The following is a 26,243-nucleotide window of genomic DNA, read 5'->3' as shown; positions in this document are numbered from 1 at the left end:
CCTTTAATCTTAAGCAAAAGAGACACAGGGGTTCAAAAATAAAAATTTCTTTTTTCCCTCTCCCAAACCTTTACCCCAGCTCCACACTGCAACCACCCGCTTCCTGCCCAGCAGGGACTCGAGGAGGGAGGGTGCAGGCATCTCCAGCTGGGGAGGGGGAAGGCGGGGAGTGGGGGGGTTAGGGGGGGCGGGGGGGTGTGCTGAGCTCGGTGCTGGTCTCTTTCCAAATATAAATACACGTGTCAGAACTCCTGGAAAATCCTCCCTCCACCCACCACGCAAGCGCTCTCCTTGCTCTGCCAGCTTTGGAGAGGGGTGGGGGGCGGTGCCAGGCACCGGCGGCTGGCTGTAGGTTTACTGCATCCGCTGGGTGTGTAGCCCGCGAGCCCCCTGCTGCTCGTTGTAGAAGAGATGACACTCGGGGTCCCCCCGGATGGTTGGGGCCCCCTGGATCAGCTTCCCGGTGTTGGGGTTCACACACCAGCACTCCCCACGCTGCCCGTTCAGAGACATCTTGCACTAAGGAGAGAGAAGAGGAGGACATAGAGGACACCCCGATAAAACGGAGGTCCCACCAAAATGCAGGCTCCGTTCATGAGGTCTGGGTGTGCCTGCAATTCTGCACGGCTAATAAGCTCCAACGTGACTCACGCTGGTGCTGCTGGCCCAGGGACGTGCTCTGGCTATCAGCAAGGCTGCTGGGGATGCCTCGCGATGGAAAGACTCAGCCCCCATCCACGGGGAGGTCCCATCCAGCCAGGGACCCAGTGTACTGGAGTTCACTCGTAGTGTGAGGCGGAAAACGCACATGAAAGTCAGCGTTAGCTCGGGTCCTATTATGTGCTGGGCGTGGCGTGAGCAGTCATATACACTGCTCATTTACACTTCATATCTAACATACGCTTTTTTTTTTTTTTTTTTTTTTGAGGTACGCGGGCCTTTCACTGTCGCGGCCTCCGGCCTCTCCCGTTGCAGAGCGCAGGCTCAGCAGCCATGGCTCACGGGCCCAGCCGCTCCGCGGCATGCGGGATCTTCCCGGCCCGGGGCACGAACCCATGTCCCCTGCATCGGCAGGCGAACTCTCAACCACTGCGCCACCAGGGAAGCCCCTAACATACACTCATTTAATCCTCTCAACCACCTTGTGAAGTAGGTACCATTACTTTACCATTTTAAGGACGATCGGAAGGAAGCCCAGATGGGTTCAGTAACTTGCCCAACGTCACAGAGCTAGTAAGAGCCACAGCTGAGATGCCAAGCCAGGCATTCCCCTCCCAGGATCCCTGATCTTACCCATGAGCCAATTCCTCTTGCAAATCCCCGTTTACCCATAAGCTTCAGTAGAAAAGAAGATCACTATTTCTTCTTTTGAACTCCAAACGAAGTAGCTGGCTTACATCTAGAGGGCAGGTGTACGAACCGATAGCTTTTAACGCTAGACTGCTATTTCAAAGGGCAAGATGCCTGGGCTGTGAAGGAGATGGGGAAGTGAGACCCCCACCCCCACCCCGGGGCATCAGCAGAGCCCCGTACCCCATCTCCTGGCTCTGCACACCCACACTTTAAAAGTCAGTTCTGACTTCCCACTAGGACCACCAGGGGAGCCTCTGAAAAATCTGGTGCCCAGAAAGCACCCCAGACTCACAAAATCTGGATCTCTGGGGGTGAGGCCCAGGCATCTGTATTCTTTAAAGCTGCCTAGAGAAGCCCAGTGTGCAGCTGGGCTCAGACCCTCTGCTGGAGAACAGAATGGCCGGTGGAGTCCACACCATCTCAATCCTTCTCTCTGCCTTACGTGAAATGCACACAGACTTTTTCTCCCTATACCAGGGATGAGCTGGAGGAAGTGAGCAGTGCACTAGGTGAAAGGACAACTGACCATGTTAAACAGCCACTAACAATCATCGCTACAAACTCTATGTGGTTAGGTAAACAATATTAATAATGATAAGGGGAAATATGCATACACACATAGATCATTAGAAGGCATATGAACAGAATGAAAGGGGGAGGAAAAAGGGCTCCTGGGTGTTTTACTTACACTTTCTACATTTTCTCTAATGTACTGATAACACTGTTCTGTTAACCGTTTCTAGAAATATTTCAAGTGGCGTTTCTCCACCCCCGATTCTCCATTCCCTGAGATACTTGAAAACCAGAGAGTCTACTTGGTCAACAATGGTTTAAATCAGTGATTCTGGAAATGCCGTCCACGGATCATCTGCATCCTCTGAGAGCTGGTTAGAAACGCAAACTCTCAGATCCCGCTCGACCGTCTGAATGACAGTCTCTGGGGACGAGGCCCCAGAATCACCTGCAGGTGATTCTAACGCTCAATAAAATCAAGAAGCACTGGTGTGAGGCGCTATTTGTCCTCCAAGAGGCTCCCTCCTATCCTGGACACCAAGCGCTACTGGCAGGTAAGCTGGGTACATGGAGTCAGGCTCTGAAAAGCCTGAAGCCAAGAAGAGAAGCCCCGCCCCCGCCTTCCCTGGCCTGGCAGCTGGCATCCCCTCCCCTCTTGGCTGGCATCGCCACCCGCCTCCTCACAGAAGACTAGGTCTCCCGCTCAGAGACTTACAGGTGATGGGGCAAGAACAAGACACACCCAGGGTCCGGGGCCAAGGAGATCCTCGCTCACCTGTTTGAGGTTGTACAGGCCATGCTTGTCACAGTTGGGGATGTGCAAGGAGTAAAGGTGCTCCAGGGGCCCCCGCTCGTCGGGAAGGCGCATGGTGGAGATCCGCTCCAGCACCTGGTCCAGTTCCTGCTGGCAGGGGGTCTGTGGGCACAGGCACGCGGAGAGGATGCTTAGAGTGGGAACAGGCCCGTGATTCTTCTGAAGGGACTTTCCCAAGGCCACACAGCTAGCTAGTGGCACCAGGAACTTCTGACACCCAGCCCAGCAATCTACCTACCATATGGTTATGCCCCACCGCACCCCTAAAGAAAGTCACCTGCATATGAGTATTCCCTCCTCTCCTCCATCTGCGTCAACGGCTTTCAGGGGTCAAAATGGGAGCTACTTGCAAAGACTGAATTCAAGTGGCTGCCTCTAGGGTATCTCTACCCCCACCCAGTGGCCCAACCTCCATTCCCTTCCGTCAACCCAACCAGGGCCTAGACAGCAAAGCTGAGCTGGAAAGAAGAAGTGGGGTAGCTGAGTGAGGGCAGCTGCAACACGAGTGGGCAAGCTCGAGTGGATCCATCTATATCTCTAGCATCCATTGCTTTGCCTGTGTCCCAAAGCCAAGCAGAAACGTGGAGATTTTAGAAGGGACTTCAAGAACCCGTACGCAGAGCCCATTTCACAGCCAAAGATACTGAGCCCCCCCCCACAAAGAGAAACTGATCAACCTGAAGGTCACTGAATATGTCAGTGGCAGAATCAGAAAGGAAAGTGCTTTGCCCACAGGCACACAGGACATGGATCTCATGGGGGGGCCCACATCCCCGCTTGCTGGGACACTTCCTTTACACGTCCTCCCACCCCTCCAACCAGACCCGACCCGTTCTGACCCTGGCAGGTGGCGGCCGCAGCTTCTTGGGCTCCTCCAGGCCGAGGTGATGTTTGCCACCCTTGCCCATCTGCCGGTGCTGTTCCGTGACCTTCTCCCGGAACACGGCCAGCTCCTTCATGCCCGACTTGAGGGGCTTCCGGCCAGCACCACCTCCACCTCCCAACAAGTTCATGTTCCCGTCCACGTGGTTCTCGACCAGGCCTCCCTCAGAGTGGTCCTCGCCATTGTCTGCAGAGAGAGGGAGGGAGGAAGAGCTGCAGGTCCAGTTTCCAGAGAGGCGGGCCCTCCAGGGACTATCTGGACCCCTGATAATGACAAGGAAGGCGATGACTAACATCTAAGCAGTGGTGCTAAGGGACTTATGTGGATGATCCATTTCGGTTTCACAGCAATGATGAGCACAACTAGTAACGTCCCCCAACTTCTAGACAGAGAAGCTGAGGCTCACGGAGGTCAATTTCTTGACCAAGATCACAATCCAGGATCTGAACGCAGGCTCTCTGACTCCAGAAAAATGCCTGGGTCACCTACTCTGCTCTGCCTTCACCCCAGGAGGTCAAGGGGGAGGATGCGCGTGGGGGAGCAGAGGGGCACAAACGAAGGATGACCATGTAGGCAAGGCTCTCACCGGGGAACGGGTAATGTCCACCACTCTTCCTTGAAAGACCTCTGAGATTCACCCACCACTAACTCCCCCCGTTTAAAGTCTTCATGATGTCTGGTCGGAAAAGGCATGGATTGGATGAGCTTTTAAAACTCATGCCGCAGAGATCACTGGGCCGTGCTGTGTCTGGCGGGGAAGTGAGGTGGAGAGCCGCGCTGTCACCGGAACACAGCGTCCAGCCCCCTCCGCCATCACTCTTCATCTGCCCGTCTGCTTCCTCCTCTTGTTGCCCTGACGCTCCACTCCTATGGCCACTACAGCACCATCCCGGGACCCCGATTCGTCTCCTGTCTATGCATGCTGCCCCACCCCCCATTACATCGAGAGCCCCCAGAACAGGAACGATGACCACGCTGTAGTTTCATCTTATCGCAGGGTGCACAGCCTCATCCAGATGTCTGTCCAAGGACCATCCACTGAGTCTTTGGACTTTCGTAAACCTCCAGCCAGCCGGCAATAGGGAACGGCTCCTACCGTGCACACAGCTCAGGTGGAGGGGCCCTGAGAGCACTCCTCCCCTCCCACGGTCTCACGCAGGCTTAGGCACGTCCAGCCAGGGAACAGAGTCAATGGTATGGAAGGGTCCTAACCAAGGAGACAATTTCTGGCAAACTCTAGTTGGGCCGGGGTGCAAATAGCCCCCCGCAGACACGGCAGGGCCAACAGGGTCTCAGACCACACTGCCTGGAGCGGCCCCCTGCAGGGCTCAGGGAGCAGGCAGTGGGCGTTTCCAAACAAATCTTGCACATTTTCTCTTCCCCTCTAATGCACCTCCGAAAACTTACAGCCTGGATAACATACCCGAATGGCTTTTACAATATTTCTACACAAGGGTTTCAGGCGAAGCGCCTAGTACTTGGCAGCCCTTTCAGAATTCAGGCACAGTGTGGTGGGCTCAGGGGGTCGCTGTCCTGGGCATGCTATACAGTGTAAAGAGCTGGCCCTGACCTGTAAAAGGGGGGCCATGACACCCCCTCTGGATTGTGAGTTTTGGCGTTCACTCCCTCACCAGCGAAGGTGTGGGACCCTCTTCCGTGCCTTGGGGAGCCAGAGCCTGCAACCTCGGAGCATGCTCCAGCAGACTCTGGGGGACCAGGCACCAACGGGGTCCCTGGAAATGGAGGCGTTCAATAGAGGTTTACTCCCATCCCTTCCCTTTGCACTAGGCCTGATGCCTGGTCGGTTCTCACGAGCTGGAGCATCCTTTAGAACCAGGCACGTAATCTCCAACCTGGCAAGTGCTGGATAGGAGGGCGGACTCGAATGGAATTCCAGCTCTGCCACTTTTTATACCAGCTGTATTCCTCCTGCATATATATCCGCACTGTGCCTCTGTTTTTCTTAACCGTAAACTACTGGATAATAATAGTTCCTACTTTACAGAACTGCTGAGAGTATGTTATAGGTAAAGCCGTTAAGATACAGTGTGGAACGCAGAAACTCTACGTCCTGTTGGTGGTGATTACTTTGACGATGATGATGATGATGACGACAGCTGCCTCAGTGATCTGCTACCCCTGCCGTGTGGAACCCAATCAAGAAGCAGGAAGCAGAGGAAGATAAGCTTCTGAGCATCAGAAGAGCAGACACCACATCCATGCATTGTGAAGCCGTGATGCCTTCCTCACAAGTCAAGGGAAGTCAGTGCACGAAGAACCTTGACGGTTTGCAGTAGCACTGGTCAGATAAGCCTGGTTTCTGCATGTCTGGTTTCCAAGGCCACCACAGAATAAAATCAACAAAATTAAAAGGAGAAAAAGGAAGGCACGTGGTCAGTGGCGAGAAGTATCAAATGGCAGAGAGGAAAGAGGACAGTAAAAAAAACCAAACATAAGAACTCCGGGGACATTTGGTGCACAGCAAACAACTCCACAGCCATTGATGACCCCTGAAAACTTCCACGTTGTGTGGCCTGAAACAAGACTAGTGTTGATAATACGACTTTGGGGCATCCAACAAGGAAAGGGGTAAACATGACAAGTATTCAGTATTAAGAAAGATATCTATCCAAAATTGCTAAACTTTAGAAAAATAATGGAAATATTTCAATGAGTAAGCCCTGTGAAACCCGGAAAATTTTTCTCTAGAATGGCTATTTCTCCAGGGGCTCCGGGTAGCCCAGATTTTATCATAAATAAACCAAGCGCAGATTAGATCCCGTTCCAGAAGCCCCAGCACCACCTGCAGGGGAAGGCTGATTTGAAGCATCTGCCACCAACTTGGGTGGGAGTCCTGATCGACCACGTTCTACATTCACCCGCCCCAAACTTCCCTCACCCACCCTGCCCTCCCCTTTCTGTCCCTGAAGCTGAAACAGCAGAAACCCAGAGGCCCCAAGAGAAGCAGTCTGGGTTCCCCGGCTCAGCTACTGGCCCGGTTCCCCTGAATGGGGACCGGCTGCAGCTTTCCCCTGGGACTGGTCAGGCAGCTGAGGCCAACCACGAAGATGATCCCACCTTCCCTGTTCAGATACCAGAGGTAGAGGGCAGAAGGCTGAAGGAGAGGCTTGCGAGAGTCTGAGACAGACCTGGCAAATAAATAGGATGGGCTGATTCAGGTAACCCTCCATTCTGCTTAACATTAACCTTGAAGCATAAGGCAGATGTTGGCACAAATGGGGGGGGGGGCGGGGGGACTCATCTCCATCCTCACCATCAGTTCTGCCATTTCCATTTCTACAGGCTTCTCTGCTTCTCTGCACCTGGACCTGGTGACACAATTTCAGGCTCCCTGTCTTCATCCCTGCAGGTGCTGGCCCGGGGAACACAGGAGGAAGAGAGCAAGACGCCTAGAAAAGTCCTGCTTCCCCGGCTGCACTGGGAACCATGCAGGATCAAAGGGGAAAAACAATGGGGACCTCTGGGTTGCCCTCGCCCAGCCCCTCATACCCGAGTTCACCCTGGGCACAACAAACCCATCCTCATCGTGCCCTGCCCAGCCTGCTTCCTGCCCACAGTGACAGAGAGCATCTATGGAGACCTCAACACCACTTCTGCACCCGACGCCCTGAGCTCTGCTCACAAAGTAATTAGACAAGGGCTCTGAGAATTTCCCACCATTTCTGGAACCATCCGCTCTGCTGTCACGAAGCCTGTGACTCTCAGAAGTTCACCGGGTTCCTCTCTTTTGGGGGCAGGTTTGCCCGCCTGCCCCGAGGCTTAAATTAAGACAGCCCGTCTCCACTGTGGCTGCAATTCCACGTTCTCAGGTTGAAACACAGCAGGATGGCCCACATTTAGTCCTCTTCAGGAACGTCTGGGAAGGCTCCACTCACCAGAACCCAATGCCCGGGACATTCTCGGGATCAGGGTCTCCCAACCCCAACACTACTGTCTTTGGGACCAGAAGATTCTTTGTTAGGAGCTGTCCTGTGTAAGACGCCCAGCGCCATCCTGGGCCTCTACCCACCAGATGCCAGCGGCACCCTCCCCGAGTTGCAACTATCGAACACGTCTCTGAACACTGCCAAATGGTCTCCAGTTGAAAACCACTGTTCGCAGTTAGGATTGATCCAGAGGCCTGAAGTTCCCGGTCCAGTGCTGAAGACTCCCAGCCTCACATAAAGCAGATCTGAGCTTTACTGTATCCCCTCCCTCGGCTAAGACCCCTCCACCACTGTTCCATCACAAGGAACACTTCTGGCCTATGAGCCTTCCTTCTTGGTGGTGGTGGTGGGGACCCCAGAGGACTCTTAGCCTGCTGACCCCTCTTCCCTAACTCTCCCGGGCACTCGTACCACTGACAGGGGCCAAAGAAGCATCCTTTGGATAAGCCCTAGAGGTCAGCCCACAGTTAACGCTCAGAACCAGGCCCTCTGCAAGCTCTGGAAACACTGGATGCAAGAGAGGGGCACACAGATTCATGCACGTTCAGGACGGCAGGCTCCAGGCAGGGCTGGTCTGTTCATCAGGCACAGAGGGCACAGTGCCCAGGACCTTAGGAAATGTTTTCATTTCTTTTAAAATCAGAAGAAAAAAATAAACTTTTAGGTCAAAGCAAACGTCTTCATATAACACTGATACGTTTGCAGTTATAAAATACGATTTTCTAATTCTTCTGTGTTTGCCCACAAAGGCAAACATGTCTGGTGCCCCCAAAAGTCATAATGCAGCCCCACTCCAGGTCCCAGAAGACAGGGCTCAAGTGGGCAGTCCTATCCCAGAAGGACAGAGGTGGCTTCCTGTCCCGAGATGTCCCTGACGGCTCTGAGTGGAAGGTCAGTTCGTCCACCCTCACGGAAGCCACCTGGGTTCAAGGGTATGTTTCATTCCATTCCTTTATCGATCTCATCGTTGCCAACGAAAGTGCCAATAAGATGAGGAAATCCATGGGCCTGGTCTGCTGACGCAGGTGCTGACACCCCACATCTTGAAGTGGAAGCCCAGGACAGGGAAACACAATTGTTGACTGGGTGGAGATAGAAAGGACTGTAGGCTGAGAAGAGCCTCGACTCCTTGACTGATCCTATCCCCAGCCAAAGAGGTTCAGGGATTCAGCCTCCAAAGTCTGATTGCCTGGTTGAATCCTAGCTTTACCACTGAGCTGTGCAGCCCTGGACAAGTTACTTAAGCTCTCTGTGCCTTCACTGCTCGTCCGTAAAACACGCACAAACAGGATCCAACTCCAGTGGGGGCAGAGAGGATGCCGAGGGCTGCTGCGTGCATACGCAGTGCCGGCACAAGGGGCTCGCCCTCAGCTGCCTCCTCTGCGTCCCACACTCGGGGAAGCACCCGCACGGCACCGCACCCTCACGCTCTGCTGGACAAGGACATTATCACACGTTACCAAGCTCTGCCCATACGTTCCCTTATAGGTGTGACAGCGCAGTCCGCAGGAAAACATTCCACATGGAGAACTCCAGCTAGAGATGGAATTTGCCCTCAGAACAAAAATACCAAGTTGCATTTTTTTTTCTGCCTAGGAGAGTTCGGTGCAGAATAATATTTATTAAGCAACCACTTATGTATGCAGCTCCATGGGCTACAGTGCAAAGGTCACTCTAAGAGATGGTTCTTAGCAACCCAAATCACATAACTGGAAAAGCCTGCGGGCTTAGAGGTGACTGACAGGGACCTCCAAGATTCCTGAAGAGATGTCCCTGTAAGGATTAGTAAGCAGTAGCTCTTCTCTGCCCAGTGACCCAGGAAATGGGTCAACGCTGAAGAAGGGAGTTTCCCAATTATGTACAGAAGGTCAAGCTTTTCCAAAGACAAGTAGGGGAAATGATAGAGGGAGAGTAGAGTCTCCCTTGTGGGAGGCTTGAAGGGCGGGGAGAAGGCCCGTCCTGCCGTAGGGGCACTGCCACACCTTCCCACCTTACACACCTGGAGGAGAGCTGAATGCGAGACAGATGGACCAAGAGGACACGGACGAGGTGTCCTATTTTACAGACAGAAAACCCAAGGCCCAGAAGGACCAGCATCTGGGTCCAAGAGGAGCACGCACAACCTCTCTGCTGTCATCAGAGGTGCTCCACGCCTGGCCTGGGGTCCCCGCACCGCCCTGTGACCCGGCCTTACTAAGCTCGCCAAGCAGGGCAGCTGGAGGGGGACAGTCCGGGAGCAGAAAGATGCCTACTTCTGTGCACTGACACTCTGGCTTTAAAACTTAACTTTGGCACAGTCCTTTCCCCCGCAGTGTCACGTGGCTTGATTGTAGCACTGACAACCTTACTCAACGGATGAAGACCCTTTCTCTCATGAAACTTCACTTTCTCCTATTGCGATGCTCCGACCTCTGCTCCATTTGACAGTTGGCAACTCCTGATCTACCGGAGACCTTAGAGCACTCTGAGGAAAACAAGCCTTAAGACTCTAACAGCAACCCCCTACCCCTTCCTGCTTACGGTGTGAGGCATCTGTCCTCATGCAGGCCTGGTGAGAAAAGGAGACCTCTTCCCAAAAGCATCACACATCTTCATAAGAAGTTAATACATCTTTCTTTCTTCTTTTCTTTATTCTGAAGAAAGTCTAGTCATTTTCCAACCTTCTCCTCAGTCTGTCTCCTGATTATTTGGAAATCTAAGAGCTGAGGGCAACACAGAGATGATCTAACCCAACCCTAAATCCATCACTCCCTCCAGTGAACTCACCTCCTTCTTCCACAGGTAATAGCATTCCAGGCCCTCTGAGAATGGATTCCAAGTAACAGGCCAGGGGAATGCCGGCTGCTTTCCTGGTTCCACCCTGGCTGGGCACAGAACTCACATGGCTCCTTCTTTGTTGATTTCTCCCAAAATGCACTTAACCTTGACATATGTTGGGCAAAAGAATAAATACTAACTACCATCTTCCTCCTCCCTCCAGGACGACTTCTCCACTAATATCCATGGCAGTGGGCAATTCATTCACAGACTGAAATGGGCAAAGAACCCCAGGAGTCAAGAGCCCTGAATTCCAATCCTGGCTTTGCCCCTGACAATTCACCCGTGATTCTGGCCAGACCCTTTAACCTTTCTGAGCTCTAACGTCTTATGTCTGAAAAATGAGAATCATCACCCTACTACAGTGAAGGCTGCTACTTAAATAGGCTACAGCATCAGTACCACTCCAACTCCCAATGTGGGCAGAATCAGGCTTTGGAAGAAATGTGCAGATGATCTAGTTCTTGAAAGAGTAAACGAAAGGTGCATTTGTTTGGTAGAGGGGAAGGGTGGGTGATACCTGGTCTGCAGAACGGCCAATGCATGGGGGGAAAAATGAGTTATAAAAGAGTTCTGCATCTACATCTTTCTACATCTTTCTTCTAAAGCTTGATTCTGTTGATTGTATAAATTCCATATGTTGCTAAACATCAAAGCTCTCTGCCATCTGATGAAGTCCTTGGGCAAGGGTGGATTTGCCAAAATTACTTTAACTTTGCTTATAGCATTTAGGCAAAGGAAAGATGGGAGGAAGGAAGGCAAGAAAGAAGGGGGAGAGGGAAGGAGGAGAGAGGGAGGAAAGATAGGTAGAGTCTCATAACCGCCGTGCATGCACAGGTGAGGCAGGGTTCACAGGTAAACACACCAACACACAGGGGAAGCAGATGTTGTTGGAGAGGCTCTGAAGCCAGGCCCTTTGTGTGGCTGACTGCTCACTTAACTTCACCCAGCATACGGCCACTTTGGTCAACAGCACAAGCCATCCAGAAGCCAGGGTGGGTGATTCAGGCCTTGCTGGGAGGTGGGGGAGTGGGAGGACGTCATCGGGGGCAGAAGTTAGAAACGGGTGGGGTAGGAAGGGGGCCTATTGGTTAATTTTCAGCTAAGGTTAAAACCTGAAGTCCTTAGTCTCTCTGGGTGAGAGACATCATGTGCCCTCCTCCACCTTTTTTCAGCCTGTCACAGGCGGGCAGGCAGCAGCGGCCTCTTACACTGGAATCCTGAGTAGTACGTGCGTGGATGTCTCACGTGGTGGCATTCCAGCCCAGCTAATGGCGTTCCTGGACGGGCCATCTACGCCCTGCTGACACCCAGCTTCACTCCAAACTCCCTTCCCATTCTCTGAGCCCCTGCTCCCTGCTACAGAGCCAGCTAAGCAAACCTGACATCTCTCAGATGCCACCTCGTTCTGGGAAAAATCCCTTCGGCAACAGACCAGTAGCTCCTCAGTATGGTTTCTGAACAAAAGGTCTCCTCTCTGATGACACCCGCCGCCCACCCATACGTAAGGAAATGGCTGCAAACAAGCGGCCTCCTCTGATGTTCTAGACCCATAGGTCCCACAGGTGATCACATCACACGAGGGCGGGAACTGGCCTTTCTCACCTTGAGACCATCTCCCTGCACCGACAGCTACCACGAGCCCATCACCTAGCTAAGGGCTGCAGAAGTGGGTAAAGTCTGTGGAGTGGGATGGCCAGTAGGCACCCAGCCCCATCCTCATACAGGGAAGAAACCGCTACTGGAGATAACGGCGACGGTGGACAACAGGAGGGCAGAGGGCCAACTACCTGCCACACCACTCTGAGCCCTTTTTGGATTTCCTTTGGAACACAGGCTCTGGAGCTCGAAGCCTTGGCCATCCGGTTCTAGTGTGGCAAGAAGGGCATCACTGGCCGGAAAGCCAGAGGCCCAAGTTTCTGATCCTGACGTTACCGCCAGGCCTGGGATTCTGAATGATGCCAGGCTGGGTGTTTCAGATGTGCAGGCCCCGGTGTGCTCAGCTGCAAATGCAGAGAGTTAGACCAGGCAAACAGTTCCCAACTGTAGCTGTTCATCAGAAATCATCTGAAGAGCCTACGAAAAATAAAGTCCTACACTCCAGCCCCAGAGCTTCGGAGACAGCAAGCCGCGGGGCGGGGCGGGCAGGAGCGGTCAAGGACTCTGTACTTTTAACAACCACCTTCCAGCTCAGGGCCCCATTCCTCTGTGATTCCTGACTCGGTGTCCCGAAGAATTTCTTGGTGATGGGAGAAAAGGCTTCTATTCAAGAGATACGCCTTCACGTGTACACTTTGTAAAGACGAAGCCTTGTAAGCTCCTTGCACCCACTGACGTGCAGGTTCAGAAACAGACACATGTATATGCTTAGATGCACATACAGGGGCCTTCTTCGGCCAAGCATCATGGAGGTTTTCTAGAGCATCTCTCATCGCGGGGTCCCCCTCGAGTGACCAGAAAGTGCAGGGCCTCCCTGCCTCTGCACTCTCCAAAGGAGTGCTTCATAAAACACCAGGGTCATTCCTGGAATCGCCAAGACCTGGGGAGGGTCAGGGCTGAGGCAGACAGTTTGAGAAAACAAAAACATGCTCAAATTCAGCCACGGTCCTCTGGGGTTCTGCAAGCCAGTCTGTCCTTGAAGAGCCAGAGAAACTGATATCAAGATGGTCAACAGTACTATCAGCTTTTCCCGTGAGTCCCCAGCGTTTCTCGTCTGGTTCAGCTAAAGCCATCTGAGAACCTGGCAAGGGGACCTACCTGCTGAAGGCCCAAGTGAGTGGAGAGCGTGCTTTGGTGCAAACGTGGACCAAAGGCTTATGGGAAGAGTGTGCCTGACCCAGTAATTCTACTTCTCTCTGACATGTGCACAAAAACGTTCATTACAGGGCTTCCCTGGTGGCGCAGTGGTTGAGAGTCCGCCTGCCGATGCAAGGGACACGGGTTCGTGCCCCGGTCCGGGAAGATCCCACATGCCGCGGAGCGGCTGGGCCCGTGAGCCATGGCCGCTGAGCCTGCGCGTCCGGAGCCTGTGCTCTGTAACGGGAGGGGCCGCAACAGTGACAGGCCAACATACCGCAAAAAAAAAAAAAAAAAGTATAGCTCTGACCTGTGTCTATCAACATGGGTAGATCTCAAAACCTAAAGTGGACGGGGGAAAAAGTTGCAGAATGAAACCTTTTATGTACATTTTCCATTATCTCAGAGAATGACTCTGAAATATTGGTCATTCATTAGCAAATCTGTTTAGCTAAGAAAGAGAAACACTAAATAATGCTAGTGGTTGTTTCTGGGGAGGAGGGACAGGGAACAGGTGGCTGGTGGGGAGGGCCATCAGCGGAAGCTTAAAAAAAAAGACTTGAAGTAAATATGACGACGAAATATCAACGTTCCCAGCTGTGGGCGGTAGACTGGCATTATTATGTCATTCTTAGTATTTCTCTGCATTTTTAAAGTTTTCTTTTAAAAGAAACTCACTCCATCCACCTCTCACCCTCCTTGTCAAGCAGGGGTATCAGTAAATACGGGTGCCCCTTGAACCCCACTGGCTGGAGGAGGACCAAATCACAGTGACATGGCCAACTTCAGTGCCACTCTCAGAGGCCAGTGTCAGAAGAGCCACCTGCCTGCCAGTCGGAGACTGACCACGGGCTCCCGGCCAGGTCTGTGCAGCATGAAGAACTGGGAAATGAGTCAGAGGAAAGACTCGAAGAGAGTGGAAGCGGGTCACAGGGTCAAGGAGGAGAAGATGCAGGAATCAATACTCAAGGGCCACTCATGCCCAAAGGAAGGGAAACAGCTGTTCTGGCTTCCTAAGGAGCAGGGAGGTAGCAGCCTTAAACCGAAATGGGAGAGATCCACGTTAGAAGCCACCCGAGTTTCAGAGGAAGAACTAAAATGAGTAACAAACTGCAGGTGGAATAAAATTACACATCTTCCTCTGGTATCGTTCGGGAGGAAGGAGGATGGACAATATGGCCTCCAAGTGTCCAAAGGCCACTTGATTGAGTGGATGACGGGCATCCCTGGGCCAAGCACTCTTGTCATTGGACTCAGCTTCCTTCACAGCCCTGTAGCCTGAGTGCACTGGCACAAAGCCATGGGTCCATGCTTTTCCTTCCTCCTCCAAAGGAGGGAGCTTCTTGAAGACACAAACTTGTACTTAGCTTCCATAGAGTGTAAAACAAAGTACACATCATGAAAGGAGGGCAGGAAGGGAGACATTTTGTGTGCTCAATTTGCCTTTCTGGAAGAAAGAGATTGCGCTTTCGTCTTCCAAGACTGGAGATTCTTTTTCTTCTGTAACTTTATCCACCAGAGAGGGGTCCCATGATTTCACATCAAGATTTTCCCAAGAGCCTTGGTCAAAAGGCTAAAACTGCACCCGTTTACTTACATGACATGCATATCTCTACTGACTTGGTTTCTTCTTAGATAATATCCAACTTTTTCAAATGCTTTTCTTGCTCCCCTCCAGGATCAAACAGCATGTGCTGTGGGAGAGGGATAGCTTGGGAGTTTGGGACTGACATGTACACACTGATCTATTTAAAACAGATAACCAGGACTTCCCCGGTGACTCAGTGGTCAAGAATCCACCTGCTTATGCAGGGGACACAGGTTCAATCCCTGGTCGGGGAAGATCCCACATGCCACGGAGCGACTAAGCCCATGCGCCACAACTACTGAGCCTGTGCTCTAGAGCGCGCGAGCCACAGCTACTGAACCCACATGCCACAACTACTGAAGCTCGCGTGCCTAGAGCCCGTGCTCCGCAACAAGAGAAGCCACTGCAATGAAAAGTCCGCGCACCGCAACGAAGAGTAGCCCCCACTCGCCGCAACTAGAGAAAGTCCGCTCGCAGCAACGAAGACCCAACACAGCCAAAAATTAATTAATTAATTTTTGAAAAGGCTATCTGTATAAAAAAAAAAGATAACCAGATTTCCCTGGCGGTCCAGTGGTTAAGACTCCATGTTTTCAATGCAGGGGGCGTGGGTTAGATCCCTGGTCGGGGAACTAAGCTCCCACATGCTGCATGGCACAGACAAAAAAGAAAATAGATAACCAACAAGGACCTACTGTATATGTACAGCACAGGGAACTCTGCTCAATACCCTGTAATAACCTAAATGGGAAAAGAATTTGGAAAAGAATAGATACATGTATATGTATAACTGAATCACTTTGCTGTACACCTGAAACTAATACAATATTTTTAATCGACTATACTCCAATATAAAATAAAAATTAAAAAAAAAAGCATGTGCTACAGCTGGTATGACAACTGTATCTGTTTAGAGTCAGTCTCATAGCTTGTACCTGCGCTCAATCAGTGTTTAAACATTAGAAAAGTTAACTATCCAAAGAGCATTCCACCGCTCTCTGGCCTAGAGTATCCTGTTATATTACTTCTTTTTTTTTCCATGTTTCTGGTCTCTCCCTCACCATCTAAGCCCCAGAGCAGCAAGAGTGGTTAGGAGAGAAGAAAGGCACTGAGCGAACAGAAGCATGAATTGGAGAGGAAGGCTACTTCCCTCTACCAGGACCCACATTCAAACAACTGTCTCTGCACTCAGCTCTGATGTCACCACGCAGACCAGCTCCCATGGACCATAAACACTGGGTCCCACTCACCTCTCTCCTTCCACCCTCTCCTTCTGCCAATTCTTCTCCATCCCCAGACGTCTCCCAGCTATCCCAGGCCTGACAAATGGAACCCAAAGGATGCAAAAAGAAACTGAAAACCTACAAAGATGTCCAGGATTGCCGGCCACACTCTCAAACCAGCACAAGAAGTGTCTTGAATATAAATAAGTGTCTTTAAATAGGTCACCATGCTTTCTTTTCCTTCCACTAAAAGTTCACTAATTTTGTATGATATAAACCTGCAGCACATCAGTTGTCTTCCTTGGTTATGCTCTATTGGTTTAGAGGCAGCAAAGGAACCAGAGCTAACTAGCAGGGCCTCAAGTAAGAACCCTCCCCTCAAGGGGCATGCATGGACCTTGTTCCGAGGTCAGCCATGGCAGAACCACAATGAGGTCATGACTGCCCTCTGGAAATCCCTCCACCACTGACTCCATTCTGGACTTTCCAAAGCAAAGGGCAGCTGTCCAGGTAAGCCACACCCTGTGGAAGCAGCCACACTTCCTTGCAGGATTCTTAAGTGCCCCTTCTTAATAAACCTGGCCAATCAGCAAACAGCTAAAAAACAAGCATTTGCCTTCTTCTGTTCTGTGTGTTGACATCAGAGGGAGAAGAGAGGGGAGAGGTATCACCATCAGTACGACTCACCTGATTCTCTGAGTTTCTAACCCTGTGCTAAGTGGTTTGCGTACAGAACGTTGTTTTATCATCAAGCAATCACACGAGGTTGATCATTTCTTATCTCCTCTCATGCTTGGCTAAGAAGCCATAGGGTATGAGGCCAGTGGCACAAAATCAAGCAGCAACAGCACAGCCAAAACCAAATCCCTGGTGGTTTAACTCCATCGCTCTTAACCAACCAGAATGGCATTTGGGCATTGGTATCCTGGTAAACTCCTGACCAAGACCTTGTAACCCCAGGGCTTCCTTTCTACTGTTCCCCATCACCTTGTCTCTCTTCCCATCTCCACAGGACCCTCCCTCATCTTCCCAGGGAAGGAAGCCATCAGTCATAAGCCAGCGGGCCCCCACCCAACCCCAAAAGCCCTTAGGATCCAGTAAACCCATTCCTCCCCCACCCCCCTTTATCTTGCCTGACACACCTCCTGCCAGTGTCTCTATAGAAACCACCCAGCCTTATCAGGCAATTGCAAGGGCAGGGCCCAGGGGAACTGTCATTTTCATTTTATCTTGGCCTCAGGCACTTTAGAAAGTAAGTTCCCAAAAAAAAAAAAAAAAGAAAGAAAGAAAGTAAGTTCCCCATCCACAGGCAACTTGGCACCTCCATCCAGAAGTCGAGACAATAGACCTAAAAGAGACTTCCCCGGGGAGTTGCATAAAGGAACGTTTTTGAGAAGTTATGCCTTAATTACTACCTCCCAGGGAAAAGGAGCTTTTCCAAGCAGCAGTGTATAATTCACTGCTTCTCTGCATGTTTGAGTCTGATGGAATGGAGCTCTGGAACGAGAATCTGGAGACCCAGACTCCGTTCTGGTCCGTCCATTCTGGTCTGCACTTGCCTTGGCATTTGAACCTGAATACGGCCTTGATTTCTTCACCTGTCAAGTGGGGAGAATCTTGAGGCTAAAACAGCTAGAAAAAGCAAAAAACCTACAGTCAGACTTCCCTGGCGGTCCAGTGGTGAAGACTCCATGCTTCCAACGCAGGGGGCGCGGGTTAGATCCATGCTCAGGGAACTAAGATCCCACATGCCGCTCGGTGTGGCCAAAATATTTTAAAACAAAACAAAAAACTACAGGCATTTGGGTAGAAGTAGACAATATCTAGAAAAAAAAGCCATTTTAATTATGCTTATGTATTTTGTCATTTACCCTTCGAGGCAGACCCTTTGCTCACTGCACCCCTACAATCCAACTCAGATCACTCCAGCTAGAAGGTCCCCATCTCCTCAACCCCTATCAGGAAGGAACCCCTGAGCCTCCCCCCTCCTCCCCAACTTACCAAGGCCTCCCCAGGCCAGTGCCCCTCCCCTCAGGGCTTCCTCACCCGCAGAGCTCAGTTCCTTGAATGAACACAGGCTGACACACCTACACCCGTCCACTAATTAGAAACCTCCCCAGGCTCTCCTTGGGGCCAACTTAACCAGGGCCTGTGGGCCAATTCCCCAGGCCGGCAGCTGGAGGTTTGCCAGGCCCTGCTCCCTTCTCCCCAAACTTCACTCCTGCCCTGCCTCCCAAGAGCCAGGAAGAGATGTGGGGCTGGCGGCCAGAAGGGGCCCCAAGGGTTGCCAAATGCCCCCCTCCCCCCCACAAAAAAAAAAGGGGAAAGGAAACAATTCCTCACTACAGTCGACTCTGTATTTCTTTCCGGGGGAGCCGGCTTTCTGAGCAAGGTCTCCCTCTGCGTCCTGACTGACACCCAGGAGCTGAGCCAGCCCAGATCTTCCTTGGCTTTGTTAAGGAACAGGAGTGGCCCCAGAGGGGGAGGGGAGGGTCGAGGAGCAGAAGCCAAGCAGGGGGAGGGACAGAGGGAGATGGTCCATTTTCCAGTAGGAAAAAAAATCTCCTAGAGTCCATCCACTCTATTCGGAGTCGGGGAGAGGGTAAGGGAGGGGGCAGTTACTCTGGAACCTGAAAGCCAACACACTTCTCTGGACCCACCAACCCCTCTGTAAGGAGAGCTTTGCCTCTCCTCCCCCCTCCTCCCCCCACCACCAAGGTCCCCGGAGTTTACCGTCCACCCCAGATGCCCAGTGGCAAACGCTGTGCTTTGTCCCTATTGCCCCTGGTTTCACCACAAGCATCTGCTGACCCCTGAAGACTCAAGCATCCAGCTTCTCTGCTTCCTGGGGCCTCAACTCCATCAGATGCTTGACAACAGACAGTGTCATGTCATCGTGGCCAGACGGGCCATTCAGAGGGCTTTCCGGGACCACAGGTGGAATCAGACATCAGGAAGAACCCCAGGGCCCAGAAGACACTTCCCCATGCCTGTTGAGAACCCCTCAGGCCCCACCCCACTGGGGAGTGAGGTCAACGCTGGAGACGGCGTAGTAAGAAAACATCGCTTTTTTGGACAGAACATCCAGTTTCTTTGCCAGGATCATGTTCAACTTTCTGGCACCCTAGGCCCAGACAGGATGGACCCGAAAGCCCACTTTCCTGGGGCAGGAAACAGGCACCATGGGGTCTTCACTGGCTGCACTGACAATACGACACAGCTCACCCGGCACACGCCGTGTACCAAACGTGTGAGTACACACTGGTTCTGACCCTCTTATGCTAAAGCCTGGGTCCTAGCAGGTGTCCTGTGGAGGCCATCGGTGGAGGAAGGCGCTGCCCACCCCTGAAATGTGGCCTCAGGGATTCCCCAGTCCTCTGAGCTCCAGCAACTGGAGAGCTGGGTCCTAGAGGTCGGCTGGCAGGTGAAGGCAGGACTCAACTTCTGGGTGCCGGTGTTCCTCCTCATGTCCAATTCAACCCGTCCCACTTCTCAGTAGCAAGGCCAGCAAGAGTACCCAGGGTCAAACTCTGGGGCCCCCTCTGCCCCCTACAGTCCCTCCACCCCCATTCGGGCACTACAGTGAAGCTGCCAGAAGAATCTTGGTCAGCTCCAGATCCTCGCGCACGAGCCCTAAAGAGCATCACCTAACTTATCCATAAAGAGTGCAAGCCCTGGACCTCAGGCCATCCGTTTATTGTCAACTGGGTTTATTCTGCATTGAAAATAGCTTCATTACCTTTTCCACAAACAGCTCCACTACAGTCTGTCTGTGAAAATGGGTCAGAGGTATGGATGCTGGAAATCAAGTGGCTTGTTACAGAAAAAAACAAAAATCACCCAAGTGCGTAGACTTTTTACGTATTATCTACCTGTACACACACCACACGCACGCGCACACACACACAGATGTGACCCTATGAAGCTGGTGCTATCGATTCCTCATTTACAGATAAGGAAACTGAGGCTCAGAGAGAATTATCTCTTGCCTCGGGTGGCAAGTACGTGGCAGGAAACTGGGTTTTGAACCAAAGCCACTTCACACCAGGATGAGGCCCCTTAGCGCCTGGTACAACCTTCAGAGACAGGTGGCCCGCCTGACACAGCCAGTTCGGCCTTTGTTTTAAAGGCCGCCTAAGTGTCAGAGAGGAGACGGCGCTTGCCAAGATTAAGGCAGCTAAGAGAACCTACTACGTGCCAGGCATTTTGCATTATCATAGCTGACTTCACATGTACCCCATTTGAGAAATACAATCATCCCCATTTCACCAAAAGATAAGACCCTGGCCCATCATCACTCAGGTTCTCAGAGACAGGCCTGCATTGGAACCCAGGTCAATCTTCCAGCAAAGGCCAGGCTGCTTCCACATTCATCCACTGCCCACCAGCTCTTCTCTCTAGAGGCCTGTCCTGGAACCCTTCTGCCCCTCCTGACTACTGCACGCTGGCCACTTCCATTTCTGAATTCCCCGAGTTCTAGGACTTGGGCCTCTCCAAAGAGTCAAGGGAACGCAAATAACTGAACGGTGGCCCAAGCATCACCTGCACGTGGCAGGTGTCCAGTAACAAACCCTCTGGCTGACGGGGGTCAAAGGTTTTTTCTGCCAACAGCCCGCACTCACTTGCTTGGTCACAGAGGCAGAGGGGTACAGAGGAAAGGCGGCCAGGTTAGCCTCTCACCTCACTACTTAGCTGCTCAGGTGGCCCCTCCATTGAGCCCCAGGGTCCACACCTGCGGAATGGAGGTAAATAGCCTCCCTTGCAGGGATGCCGTAAGACAGGAGACAAAGCAGGCAAAGAAGCAGTTCATACCAGGATGAGGACAGGCGGGAGGCTGCCTGCCACCTCAGCGAAATGCTGGCCAGAGACAGCAAGGAGAAGCAGAGGGGCTCCAAACATCTGCCAACCAGATCGCCAGCACCCTGGCGCATTAGAAGTATAACCTCGCTCCCCTGCGCCTTGGTTTTGGCAGAAGCAGCCCTAGCAGGCACACCCGCCCACGAAGCCCAGTCCCTGCACTGCCAGTCAACTGCCCTCCTCATTTAAGGGTCAGATTTGGTTCAAACACGCCGATCCCCAATCATCTACGTGGTCTCCATCTACTTGGATCCCTGAGGAAGGCCGGGCCAATCTATTTCCCATGTCACTTTCTCGAGCCCTGTCCACCTGCCTAGCAACCAGCCAGGTGTGCCAGAATTATAGTGGGAGCAGCATGGGAAAGAGAGAACGGTCCAGAGTGGGTTGTGAAGGCAGGATGGAGAAAGCAGAGAAGGAAAAGGGGAGCTGGGAACACAGAGAAGAGAGAGACTAAAACTAACTGCAGTCCCTGGATACGCAGTCTCTTTAAAAAATAATGATAATGATAACCGAGCCTTGTTTTTTTTGGTACGGTTTTGTAGTATGTGAGGAGGACCAATAACAAAACCAAACATGGGCACAGCCTGTTCATTTTCTACTTCTCCCTCATTCCCTTTAGCAGCCCCTGCCCTGCCCACCCCTCCCCACCTCGGATACTCCTGTCCTGCATTTCATTAGAACCACGAATTTTTGGAACCTGCTCATATCAGAACTTAGCAATTGTGTGTCCCATTTTCTACAGCAGAGAATAGCTAATCTAAGAACCGAGAAGCTAACCTGATAAATGGGCTAGAGAACAGTGATGCTCTCAAAGTCACCCTCAGTGTCTGACAGCTGGTGATTGAACACATCCCGACTCTCAGGCACCTTGCAGGCATTTCTGTAGAAATTCTTTCCCCCAAAGGAATGATGTGCCTGAAAAGTTTATTTTAAAGCTCACTGCTAAGGTAAGCTAATAATGAGAACCATCTAACCCTCCCTTTTCCCTTTGCCTGCCAGGAAACTCAAGGGTCCAATTAGGCCAAGAACCACTGCATAGATAGACCCTCATGTCCACAATAGATGGGTTTTTCTTTCCCCCTCTCCTCCACCACCTATTCTAATTCAGAGACTCCTTACCTCTGGTTTTGTTTTTGTAAGATCTTTTGACACTGTTAATAGGATTTTTTTTTTTTTCTCAAAGCTTCCTCAAATATCTCATCAAAGGAACAGATGGGGTCATTATCACTACACATTGGGAACGATCTCCGTGAACACTCTGGATGGGAGTGGAAGGTGAGCAGGGAGACTGCGGGCAAGGACTCCAACACTGCCTGCCTCTGCCTAGTTGGTTCGGGACCTGTGGAGTCACACCCTCCAGACCAGCCCTGCTTCCAAGGCCACAGCGCACAGAGCCACACCCTGCTTAATCCCTGTAGTCAAGGAACTACAGATCTCCGGTCTCCCCAGAGGGACCCAGAAGCAGCAGCCCTCCAGTCCCCCATCTCCCCTTCCAACACACTCAGGCAGAGCAGCTTAGCAGAGCTAGTTCTGGGTATTCTGTCTAGGGTGGGGGGTGGGGGAAGGTAGTGACGCTAGCAATCAGTGACAGTAGGTCCCACTCATTCCCCAAGACTATTTTACGACTTTGAACTCAGTATGCAAATTTATGCAAGACAAGATGCAAAGCAGCGCTCAGAGCCAGAAGTCCCGTTGCTTTTTCTCCCCCTTCTTTGAAGCTGCACTGAACCACTGTAAATCAACCCTCGCCTCTGCCCCCCTTTATGCTCCCCCAGCAACTGCAGATGCAAAGCCTCCCCAGGCCCGCCCGCCCGCCCGCCGGCCGGCCCTGGGACTTTGAATGACTGCACATTTCTATAGCACCTTTATAAGTGCAGCGGGCCAGACGGCCACTTGGGCAGCTCCGCCCCTCGGCATAATCCCCGGCATTGTACACGGAAGGGAAGGAGGCAGGGGAGATGCTTGAGGGAGCCAGTCCGGCCCGGCCGAGGCCCTGAATTCTGAAAGGGCCCGGACTGGCCCAGGCCTGCTTCCTTCCTTTTCCCTAACATTTCTAGGCACTTCTGCTCACACCACCACCCAACACACCCACGCATTTCTCAGGTCCAGACTTCACGCAGATCTCAGGGTCCCCCTCCTGTTTTTCTTCCAGGCCCACCCACTCTAAGCCCCCACCCCACAATCCGCGCCTCCGTCTGACTTCTGGGTTTCTTTGAACCACCAAGTCCCAGCCCATCACCCCCATGGGATGCAGGCTCAGCACCCGCTGATGTGCCCACCCCCACCCCCTGCATCCCAGCCATCCCCAGGAAGCCAGCAACACAGCCCCTGAGTCCAGGGAACAAAGACAAAAGAGCTAACAGCAAAGCCGGAACTGCTGGGGTTTGCTGCCTCGAAATAAGAGGGTATGTTTAAAATTCTCAAAAGCAACCTGCTCAAAGAGGAATGCAGGCTGGGATGGGGCTGGGGGGGGGGGTCATTCTTCAGAGGAGGGAGGAGAAATGGGAGACGGGGAGGAGGCGGCAGCATTCAGTGCTAAGGTTTCATCGGGGCCACGTTCTTGTCGGCACACCCCACCCAACTCGGACCCCCGCAGTCCCCACGCAGCACCCCGATCCCCGCCCTGGCTCAAGACCCTCTCCTGCACAGGAGCCTCAAAACCCGCCCCTCTCTCTCTTCCCTGCACCCCAGCAAGCCCAGGCTTCTCTCCTCTTCACAGTGCCCCCGTCCCCTCAGCCCTCTTCACGCCTCCAACACCCCGCTCTTAGCACTTCTTCCAGGGCACCCGCTCAGCTTCCGCCCACCCCCAACCTTGGTGTCCCCTCTTCCCAGTCTGGAGCACAGGAGAAAAATGCGGAAGGCGGCTGTCTGGCCGCTGGGAGCAGGCTGTGGAGGCAGCTGGGGCTGGCTGGCGGAAAGGAGTCCCATAACCAGGCAGAAAATCCACAGTGACATTCTTCCCATGAACTCACCCCATTGTCCCCGAGCTCCCCTGGCGACTCCAGGGAGGAGTGAATGGGAGAATTCCCAGCATCTGTTCCCTTCTGAAGACCCTAACCTGCCTCTGGGGGCTGGGAGGCAGGACAGTTGGTTTTCAGGCAGAGAGTGAGAGGAATGAAGAATGACAAAATGCCCCCAAACAAGTTTTTTGAGGGACACAGCCAGGCTAGGAAGGTTAGGAAGGACATGTGCTACGCACTTGGTTAAAACAGTCAGAATCCAAACGCTTCTATGAACGTGGAGGCCTTTTGAACAAAAGTTCACCCTGCTGAGGGAGATGTTTAGTTTGTCAGAGTTCAGCTCAGAAACCACAGTACCTTCCCGGTGGACCACGGGGTGCTGGGGGGCGAAGGAGGAGGAACGCGGGACTGGGGGGATGGGCACCCACAGTGAAAGGACCTTTGCTGAGTCTTTTCCCTTTTACTATTACTTTCTAAGGGAAGCTGGAGGAAAGGGTTAACTTCGAGGCAGGCTAGGGAGGGAAGCAAGCCGGAGTGAGAAGAAAGGGACTTGAGGGGTTCCGCTCAGAGGAAGCCCTAACTTGCTGTGCACTCAAGGTCAAAATGCGACAAAGAAAAGATTTCAACTCTGACCCCTAATTGTATTCCCAAGGAGAACAGGGAAAAAAAACAATAGCAGGCTGAAGGAAGGGGGGGCGGGGGGTGTCCGGGGCGGGAGGGGGCCAAGGACCGCAGAAGCTGACAAGCAACCACGAATTTTTCACTTTTTCTTTTCTTTCTTTCGTTCTTTTTTTTTTCCCCTCTAAGTTTGAGAAACTTGCTTTTTAATCAACAGCAGCAGGCAGTGGACACATTTCACCACCGTCTCCAAGAGGAAAGAAAATAATTACAGCTTCCTCCAGACCACTGGGGCAGGAGGCTTTTGTAATTTAAAAAACAAAAGCGACAACAAAACAACAACGACAAAAAAAAAAAACCAACACGTGAGAGATCTTTATAGCCTGGTTGTGTCCCCAAAAAAACTTGTTTGGGGGTATGCGAGCTCCGTACAAAGAACCTCAGGGCCCCCATTCTATGGGACAGGAAGAGCTCCCTCAATTAGGATGGGGGGCGGGGGGAGAGCAACACCTCGCTCCGGTAAGAGTAGTTGCGCCCCGGCCCAGGCATCCTCCTGCCAGACGCCCGGGGGCCCAGATGCTAAACTGAGCGGCCTGGCTGCCCCCGCCCCGGACCGCAGCCGGCGACCCGGCTTAAGTTACAGTGACTCAACGAATGGGGTCTCTTCCTCGCCTCCCAAACGTCCCTCTCTTATCGTTCCACCCGACATAAAAGCAAGAGCCTTCTTCGTCCTCTCTGAAATAGCAGCGTTCCTTTTTAATTTTCCCCCTAGGCAGCCCACCCTACAAAGTACCAACAAGTCCTTTCTTCTCACCTCACAATCCCAGAAAGAAGGGACCTCAAGGCGCCGCTGCCTTCTCCTAGCGCCCCCTTCTCACTAGAGGTCCCTGGTGTCACCGGTACCCGCCAGCCTCAGCCCCCGGCGGCGTCCTCCACCAGGACCTCTCCACGAACCTTCGGTCGGCGGTCACCAGCTCAAGCTCCTACTCACACCGATCTGACCGACACCCTCCTCCCCAGGAAATCCCCCCTCCAAAAAAAGAAGTCAGTAGAAGTACATTCCACCGGGCAAGCCTACGGTAAAAGGGATGCCTTCTCTCTCCCCATTTTTCCCCACCAAATTAGTAGCCAGGGATCTTCCGCACGCCCGAACTCCAGTTCCCCCACCCCGGGCCTGACTTTCGGGTCCCCCCTCCCAACAATCACCCAGAGCCGGTCCAGGACTCCGCTCTTCCTCCGCTAAAACGGTCTCTGAGGTTCCGCCACACATTCCTTCCCTCCAGAAGGGCCGCCAGCCAGGCTCCCCCGCTGCCCTCCAAGTTTCTCCGAACTAGTTGTCCCAACCAGCGTTACCTGCAACCTGCTCGGGGCTGGCGCTGTACTCGGCATCCCCGTGCTTTTCGCAAGTGCCCTCGCCGTGGACCAGCGCCCGCAGGGGCAGCTCGGAGCCCGGGTGGGGATAGCAGCGCAGCCCCTGGCCGCAGCGTGGGGTGTACACGCCGCACCGCTCGCCCTCCAGCCGGGCGCACACGGAGCAGCAGCCGCAGCCCGGCTCCCGGACCAGCTCGCAGGGCACGCGGGCGTCGCCGGCCGGCCCGGCCTCGGCGGCGGGCTGCGCGGCGGGCGGGGGCTTGCAGGCGGCCAGGCTCTCAGACGTGCAGGGCGGGCAGCGGAACAGCACCTCGGCGCGCGCCCCGCGGCCGCCGCCGCCCGCGCCCAGCAGCAGCAGCAGCAGCGGCGGCAGCAACGGCAGCGCGGGGCCGCCCAGTCTCGGCAGCATGTTGGCGGCGGTGAGCGCGACGGCGGCGAGCGAGCGGGCAGGTGGCACGGCCCAGCGAGCGCGGGAGCCGCCTCCTCCGCTTCTTTCTCCTCCC

At 53.0% G+C, this 26,243-nt stretch overlaps 1 protein-coding gene across 1 annotated transcript; it reads right to left on the bottom strand.

Annotated features, from left to right (window-relative positions):
- IGFBP2 (insulin like growth factor binding protein 2) lies at positions 1-26,243 on the bottom strand. Its single transcript, XM_082840679.1, has 4 exons — positions 25,723-26,243; positions 3,520-3,749; positions 2,642-2,782; positions 1-519 (listed from the first exon to the last, which is right to left on the bottom strand). Exons 1-4 carry the CDS (start codon positions 26,147-26,149, stop codon positions 355-357), a joined length of 963 nt encoding a protein of 320 aa, XP_082696805.1. The 5' UTR covers positions 26,150-26,243; the 3' UTR covers positions 1-354.

The sequence above is a fragment of the Leucopleurus acutus genome (genome assembly GCF_964270905.1).
Source record: "Leucopleurus acutus genome assembly, chromosome: 6".
In the NCBI taxonomy this organism is placed as follows: domain Eukaryota; kingdom Metazoa; phylum Chordata; class Mammalia; order Artiodactyla; family Delphinidae; genus Leucopleurus; species Leucopleurus acutus.
Note: the sequence above shows the minus strand (reverse complement) of the source record. Positions and strands in the feature narration are given on the sequence as shown.

Excerpts from the sequence above, each read along its gene's own strand:
- IGFBP2 (XM_082840679.1), bottom strand. The coding sequence starts at position 26,149 with ATGCTGCCGAGACTGGGCGGCCCCGCGCTGCCGTTGCTGCCGCCGCTG. Across the intron at positions 3,750-25,722 it reads CAGCCCCGAGCAGGTTGCAG|ACAATGGCGAGGACCACTCT; the intron begins GTAACGCTGGTT and ends CTCTCTCTGCAG. Across the intron at positions 2,783-3,519 it reads TGCGGCCGCCACCTGCCAGG|ACCCCCTGCCAGCAGGAACT; the intron begins GTCAGAACGGGT and ends CTGTGCCCACAG.